This window comes from Chaetura pelagica, unplaced genomic scaffold, assembly GCF_000747805.2.
Source record: "Chaetura pelagica isolate M959 unplaced genomic scaffold, ChaPel_1.0 scaffold210, whole genome shotgun sequence".
NCBI classification, from domain to species: Eukaryota; Metazoa; Chordata; class Aves; order Apodiformes; family Apodidae; genus Chaetura; species Chaetura pelagica.
This window is the reverse complement of record NW_009951862.1, coordinates 810,253-818,427: the sequence shown is the minus strand read 5'-3', so window position 1 is coordinate 818,427 and position 8,175 is coordinate 810,253. Positions and strand designations below refer to the sequence as shown.

Here is an 8,175-nt window from a genome sequence, read left to right as displayed (position 1 = left end):
TGGGTTGCCCAAGGAGGTTGCTGATGCCTCATCCCTGGAGGTTTTTAAGGCCAGGTTGGACAAGGTTTTGTGCAGCCTGGTGTAGTGGGAGGGTTCCCTGCTCATGGTAGAGGGGTTGGAACTTGATGGTCTTTAAGGTCCCTTCCAATCTTAATGATTCCATGACTTCTATAAAACAAAACAAAGCCTGCTTGTCTGGTGGGGTATATTAAGCCCTAGAGAAGCAGAGTCATCCTTAGTATTTCCTGGAAGTCCCAAGCTTGTCAAGGAGTATTAAAGGGGGAGATCTGGTGGTGAGAAGCAAACTGCTTTCCTGAGTCTGAATATGGACTGGAAGTTGATTCCTTGTTACTGCCTGTTAATACAGCAGAATTCACCTCATCAAACAGCTGATGTCTTCCTCAGTGCCAGTTAAAATATCTTATCCTGTGCTTGAACAAATATTTTGCCTCTTGCCTGCTTTTTAGCAACTAATATTCTCTCATCTGATGGGGTGCTAGGATGAGAATAACCAATAGGATGATAAATACTTTTCTAGCACACCTTTTTAGCCAGGGCGTATTTCTTTTCCAGCTGTGTTGGAAGGAGCAAGTTGCTGCCTGGATAGTAATCCAATTATTTTACCTTTTCCTCTTGTTTTCTGACCAGGAGAGTTGCCCAGTCCCAGCATGGAAGAAAACAATGGCTCTGCAGAGACTCCCCCTCCGAGCCAAGGGAGGCACAGTGCCATGAAGTGTGGGTGGCTGCGCAAGCAAGGAGGCTTTGTCAAGACCTGGCACACACGCTGGTTTGTTCTCAAGGGTGACCAGCTTTACTATTTCAAAGACGAAGATGAAACCAAGCCCTTGGTAAGTGAGAGGAGGAGGAGGTAGGATGGGAAGTGAGGAAGGGAATTAAGTTAATGCAAGCAGAATTGTCTGGTGTTTAACGAACCAAACCTCTCCAGCTCTGTCACTGACTCAGTACAGCTTGGGATTTTGTTGATAGTAAACACAAAACTGAGTCAGGCCTTGGCATTTAGTATGATTTCCCTTCAGGCTTGTTTCTAAAGCTTCCTTTTCCAGGTCAGTTTTTCTCGTTGCAGCATTTTAAAGGGAGTGAAATGTACATGAATTTCAAGTAGTAAAAGTCAGTCAGGTGGACTTGGTTGAGGCAGATGAATAAGCTGTATTTGAAAAGGTACTGCTTGTTTTTCTGCTGTTTAAATTGTGGACTGTCCTTGCTTTGTGTCTTCCCAAGTAGGAAGATACTTGTGACTTCAGAAAATCACTGACATCTGTGAGTTACCTCTGTGCAGACATGAACATATAAATGCACTCTTATTTTCTATGCCTACTAGATTTCTGATGGTGTACCTTTACGTGGAATTTCACAGGGAGTTTTCAGAGATGTAAAGCCCATCTAATCTAGCTTCTTGTATGGAACAGGTCATGACACTTAGTCAAGGTTTACAGCTTGCATTATGGTGCACGTTAAGAAAACATCTCACTCTTGAGGTAGTTGTTCCCAAAGAAGGTTCTTGCCCAACCTATTTCCTAAGTACCAATTTCACAGCCTTGGTAGGGCTCTTTGGCCTTAAAAATATCCCAGATAGTTTAAGTTAACTAAACAACACACTGCAGGTTTACAAATGTTATGTTAGTGTGACTACTTTGAATGTGAATTAGCTAATAATTTTTGGGAAATCAAATGTATTTTTTACCATATAGATATTTTGTTAATCAAGAATGTAAAAAACAGCCATCAAAACAAAAATGTTTATGGGCCAGAGCAGTGTTTCCTACCACTTGACATCTGCCAGTGTGGTTGCATGGAGGGACTTAATTGCTTTTTGAGAGATGACACAATACTGTATTTCATGGAGCTTGGTACTAAGCTCTACAGCCCAAATTAGCATCTTAGCTGTCTACCAGTGACCTGTGGGAGGACTTAAGAAGATTCTATTGTCTTTGCTTCTTCCCTTTTGTGAAATTCAGGTGGTCATTCTGATCTTCAGATACCTTTGCTAAGTTGGTTGATGAAATAATTGAAAAGTTTGAGTTTTCCACTTTCATCTCAACTAAGTTCATAGAGACACCTAGAGATACAAAGTGGGGGGAGAGAAGTGCCAACAGAAGTGTAACTTAAAATATTCCAGTAGGTTTGGAAAATGAACGGGCCTATTCAAATTAGGATCAGTCAAAATCTCACTGTGGTGTAGTTTTGAAACATTTCTGAACCAAACAATGCAAGTGTCAGTTCCTGAAATATGTCCCAGGTTCAGTGTCATGTACAGAAATGTTTTTTTCCAGTTGGCTACACTGAAGGGTTTGCTGCATTAAATTTGACAAGAAAATTGCTATGGCCTTTGGGGAGCCCTGTTGTTCTTTCTGTGGAAAACAAAAAACTCCATTGATACCATGAATTTTCAGTGCACTGGGATATCATTAGGAAATGGAGAACAGTATTTTGTAACATTATTCTATTAGCTCTGTAGTATTTGGTCTGTATTTAGGGTAAATACCTATTTATTCACTAATGGTTTGTACACTCTGTACAGTAATTCTTTTAGACAATAATGTAGTGGAAGAGAGGTAATGAGTTTTTTCCAAATTGGATTGTAGTTTTTATTTTCCTTACTGATTAGTTGTGTTTAGAAGGAGGCAGAGAGCAGTAATTACTCATCCTGAGGCATGCACACCTTGTGTATATATATTTATGGAAGGTGGGAGAACTATAGCAGGAGAGAACAAGCCAAGACAGTGAGTTTATAAGTAATATATATGTAAATTATAAGCAACATTTGGGCTTGTGTTCTGTCTAGTCGGCACTAGAAGTTACACCAGGATGTTTGTGTTTTTGAAAGTGAGGGAGATATGTTTGGAATTAAATGACAAAAAAATATGATCTGTCAGACATTATTCTACAAGTGAGCTTGTATAATGGTAGTAAAGAAGAGGGTCAGCTATCCAGTTTTGAAATGTGGGCAGCCAAAAGACATCAGTATTTATCATTCTCCATTTGACAGAGCAGCTGTTGTTTAAATGCAGCCCATGAAAATTTATTTCTTGCTTTCTTCTCTGCCTATGGTAATTTTTCTAGCTGCTTCTCAGTTGGCATGGTCTTAGTTGAAGATGGGAGGAGGAGGTCGGTACCTCAGTGAGACAGCATGATTTTTCTGTGGTTCTGTGAACAGCAGGAGGGAGCTTCCAAGCAGCATCACTTTGTTGCAGCTCTGCTGTTAAAATTTCCTGGTGTTGCTGGTAGGAAGTGACTTGATGGGAGCAAAGGTAGGGAACTTGTACTGATGGAGCATCATTGATATGAGGTTGTAAATGAACAAAAGAGCCAGTTAAGCCAGTTAAAACAGCGTTTAGGGCTTACACACCTTTTAATGTCTTCGCCACTCAGCTTGTTTTATAGATTTGGATTTGAGGTGTGTACATCAGAGAGATCTTAAAGAACCATGAGCTGGCCTTTGAGAAATACTTGTTGGCGCATGCCTGAAAGGAGACAATGATCTGCTGATTCAGCTTATGTCCTGTCCTGAATGTTTTGGTGTGCAGTTTTTATCCTTTAGATCTTGTTGAGCTCTGAACTGACATCAGTAGTGCTACATAGTATTTGGTGGCTCACAGGGTCTTAGACAAACCCTGGGAAGGGACAGCAGGTCAGAATGCTAAGGTGTTAAACTAAGGTGAAGGTTAAGGTGCTTAAACATGGAATTTGAATGTATCTTTGATTGAAACTAAGTAGGAGCTGGAATCTGAAATCTTGGGTCTCCATTTGTAAGGTAAAGACAGTCTCTGGTGTACAGACTATAATTTGAAGTGTTGCTTTTCTGGCAAAATACATGCTTCCCTTTCAGTTGTTTGCTTTAAAATGTCCTTGACAGGAAAATACATTTAATGGCATTATTAAGAAGCATGAAAAATTCCTGTTGCATTTTAAAATTAAAGCTTCTAATGAATGTGCTAAATAGAAATTAATAAAGAAATTATGTAATTTGAAACTTAGCCTGTTGGTAGGGGATATCTTTCAGTATTAATTTTGAATACGATTAAAGATTGAGCATCATCTCCTGTTGGAGTGGGTCCATAGGAGGCCACAAGGATGACCAGAGGGCTGGAGCAGCTCTGCTCTGGAGACAGGCTGAGGGAGTTGGGGCTGTTCAGCCTGGAGAAGAGAAGGCTCCAGGGAGACCTTAGAGCACCTTCCAGTGCCTGAAGGGGCTCCAGGAAAGCTGGGGAGGGGCTTTTCATCAGAGAAGGTAGTGGTAGGATGAGGGGTAACGATTTCAGACTCTTAAGAGGGGAGATTTAGGTTAGACATTAAGAAGAAATTCTTGACCATGAGGGCAGTGTAGCTGCCCCCTCCCTGGAGGTGTTCAAGGGCAGGCTGGATGAGGCTTGGGCAGCCTGATCCTAGTGGGAGGTGTCCCTGCTCATCAGGGAGGTTACAGCCTGATGATCTTTAAGATCCTTTCTAACCTTAACCATTCTATGATACTATCATTCTTTTTTTACAAGTTAAAAGGGAATGAATGGATAACATTTCTGAGTGGAGGGGAAAAACCTAATTGTGCATGAACTTCAGAAGTGTATGACAAGAAGTAGATTTCCTCCTTGTTTCCTAGAGGCTTTTCAGTAAGGGACATCAGAGTATTAATCACTCTGGTCCTTGTCTTTGGAAAGCCCCAAGAACCAGCTTTTGTGTAAATGCAGAGGAGCAGTGTAGCAAGTGAAACTACTACATCCTGGTTTGACTTTTAAGACCAGCTCCCTCCTTCATACCCTGGGGGAGGGTGTGAAGCACCAAGTCCCTGCATGTTTGGCTTTTAGAGATTTTTTTTTTTTTTTCATTTCTAGGAATAAAAAACTCTTACTGCTAGCCTAGGAAAGACAGTCTTCAGATGGACATGTGCTACTGGGTAACCCTCTCCTGTGTAGCAGCAGTGCTCTGAAATACTGAGTTAGTAAAACCTGTTGCAAACTGTAAGGGAGAAATGAGTCAAATAGAATTATGCTGAGAAATATGGTGAGTTGATAGAGAAAGCATGCTTCTCAGGAATTTCACTGGAAACTCAATATGCTGGATGGAATTGTATAGGATTTTGTTGAGATCAGTTTGCTGGTAATGAAAGGATTTCCCAGAAAGGCTTTCTGTTATTAGCTGTCAGGTGCATTTGGTTGTTGTTTGGGTTTTTTTGGATGGTGGTGAATATGGAAATTAAAACACAAACAAATGAGAAATAAAAAGCCTTCACAAGAAATTCATCAGAAAGCACATCTTGAACAGTTCACGTGAGTGCAGTGGAATGGAAGGAACCTTAAATGAAGGTTTTGAAGAAGTGAAATGACATGGTGTTCTGCAAAGGCAGTCAGCTGTCAATAACTTCCTGATGCATCACTGTGCTCTGGAACAGCCCTCAGAAAAAGTTGCCTGCTGGTCTAGCCAAACTTTGTTTAAAATAAGTACAACGTAGACAAGAAATAGTGGCCCCATTTTTCACATATCTGAATGGAGCCTCCTTGTGGTGCCCCTTCTCATAACTTCTGCTTGTGGAGTATGTGTTGGGTAAACTTGCCCTGCAGTGGTTATTCAAGCTATCCTGCTGTCGTTCAGCAGTCAGGACTTTGATCTTTCCTTTATCTTCTTTTCCTTCATGGCTTTTTGACTAAGCTCAAGGAAGGAAGGTACTGCTCGTTGCAGCTTGGCATGCACTGTGCAAGCTAGAAGCAGCTTTTGAGTTGAACAGCCATGTGTTCCTGGTGTAATATTTCCTGGTTTTTTAAATGCTTATTTGAAGGAACAGAAGCATCTGTGTAACATCCCTTTCTATTTGGCATTTTTTTCCTTTCTCTTCATTCTTTATCTCCATCCACTCATTGTAAAGTGTCTCAAGCTTTAAAGTGAAAATTAACTCTGTCACTGATTCAGTTTCAGATGAGGCAAGAAGACTTGTATCCAGTCTGATGTGAGTAGCAAAATCCCATGTTTTTTTCTCTGTGAGACAGAAACAGATGTGAACTGGCATAGCAACAGGCAGAGCAGTGTAAAGCCTGGTCTTTCTCATGTACTGAACTCCTACAGGGGTGGCTGTTCAGACCAGAAAGTGAAGTGAAAGCCCTGGGTCTGTTTTGGTCCTTTTTAATGTCTTTTCAGGGAATGGCTCTTCAAATATATCAATAGAAGCAGGCTTTTGCTATTCAAGCAGTGAAATTCCTGGAATACAGGAATGGGAAAGCTCTCAGCTTTTACAGCTATAGAAAGTTTTGCCCTTTCTAATACCAGTGTGTCTTTAAAAATTGAGTAATTTATTGCTGCAAGTTTTGGAAAATTATTCAGACATATGTTTTTAATGCAATGACATGTTAGTACTATTCCAGGTGTGATACACTTTTGTCATTAGATACCCATGGGAATTTTGAATAGAGGAGGTAAGTGAGATAAAGCTAAGTTTCTTTGAAACCAGGGTGTTTCTAATGCCATTATTCTGTTTCTTGGGAAAGGTTTCTCAAATTCACAGACTGAATTTCAGTCCTCAGCTTGGGATCAGTAGCCACAAGTTCAATCACAAACGTGCTTAAATCACTGGAGGTGATCAAATTCCAACTTTAATCCCCTTTTTTGCTTCTTTCAGACCAAAATTATGAATTAGAATTTTTTAGGAATTGTTCTTTGTTTTCAGGTATTTGAAAAACTTTGGAGGCCTTGGCCCAGTAACAGTCTTAAAAAAAGGTTTGTCCTCCAGCATTAGGTGCCATGTTAATTATAGGAGTGTCACTAAGCACTACAGAAGGTTATTGATTCTGTGCCATAATCAGGCAATTCTTGCTCAATGCTTTGGCCCAGCTTATGCTGTTGGAAGCTCATTTCCCCCATGAATGTGGTATTTTGGTTTCAGTGCAATTAAGGGGGTGTCTCTCTTAGTTTTACGTGTTGCAGTTGTGTCGTTGTCTCCGAGTCTTCTGGTAACATCTACAAGCCACTATCCTGCTTGTACCAATCCATTTAAATCTGTGCTTACTTAATTCCTGAGGTCTTGTAGCTTTTCATTCTCTTCTAACTTGAGTGAATTTTCAAAACAGTTGTCAGGTGCAGTCCTTGTTCTTGCATTGCTGCTGTTCTCTCTTCAGATCCAGCTCTGATCCCACGGTCCCATAGGTTTTCCTTTGCCTTCAAATAGCTTGTCTGGTGAAATAACCTCTCCCAGTATCTACAGCATTCTTAAAGAACCAGCAGTATGGTTCTTGCTCTCCAACATGGTTCAGTGTGTCCATTGACCTGGGGGTCCTGATGGACAGGAGGATGACCATGAGCCAGCAATGTGCCCTTGTGGCCAAGAAGGCCAATGGCATCCTGGGGTGCATTAGAAAGGGGGTGGTTAGTAGGTCAAGAGAGGTTCTCCTCCCCATCTATTCTGCCTTGGTGAGGCTGCATCTGGAATATTGCATCCAGTTCTGGGCCCCTCAGTTCCAGAAAGACAGGGAACTGCTTGAAAGAGTCCAGTGCAGAGCCACAAATGATGCTGAAGGGAGTGGAACATCTCCCTGCTGAGGAAAGGCTGAGGGAGCTGGGTCTGTTGGGCTTGGAGAAGAGGAGACTGAGGGGTGACCTCATCCATGGTTACAAATCTGTGAAGAGTGAGTGTCAGGAGGACAGAGCCAGGCTTTGTTCAGTGATGTCCAGTGACAGGACAAGGGGCAGTGGGTGCAAACTGGAGCACAGGAGGTTCCATGTGAATCTCAGGAAGAACTTCTTTGCTGTGAGAGTGACAGAGCCCTGGGCCAGGCTGTCCAGAGAGGCTGTGGAGTCTCCTTTGCTGGAGATATTCAAAACTCACCTGGTTCCTCTGTGATATGCTCTAGGTGATCCTGCTCTGGCAGGGGGGTTAGACTAGATGGTCTTTCGAGGTCAATTCCAACCCCTAAGATCCTGTGATTCTGTGATCCCATTTGGTGACTTGGAAAATAACAGATTAAATTGTTAACTTCCTAGTCTCCATGCCCCCACAGCAGTTCCACTGAGCTGCTTGAGTATATTTTAATCTTAAACTAAAAGTTTCTAAGTATTCATAGAATCATAGAATGGTTTGGATTGAAAGGAACCTTCAAAATCATCTATTTCAAACTGCCTGCATGGGCAGGGACACCCCCCACCAGCCCAGGTTGCTCCAAGCCCCATCAAACCTGC

General features: G+C 41.7%; 1 protein-coding gene across 2 annotated transcripts in view; it reads left to right on the top strand.

The window, feature by feature from the left end:
* The first annotated feature begins 668 nt into the window (after positions 1 to 668).
* ARHGAP24 (Rho GTPase activating protein 24) overlaps positions 669 to 8,175 on the top strand; it is a 162,276-nt gene continuing 154,769 nt past the window's right edge. The window contains exon 1 of one of the 2 annotated variants that reach the window (XM_009993649.1): positions 669 to 848. In XM_009993649.1, the coding sequence (XP_009991951.1) occupies positions 669 to 848 (180 nt within the window). The remainder of the gene's footprint in view (positions 849 to 8,175) is intronic. The other variant, XM_009993656.1, reaches the window with a different exon arrangement.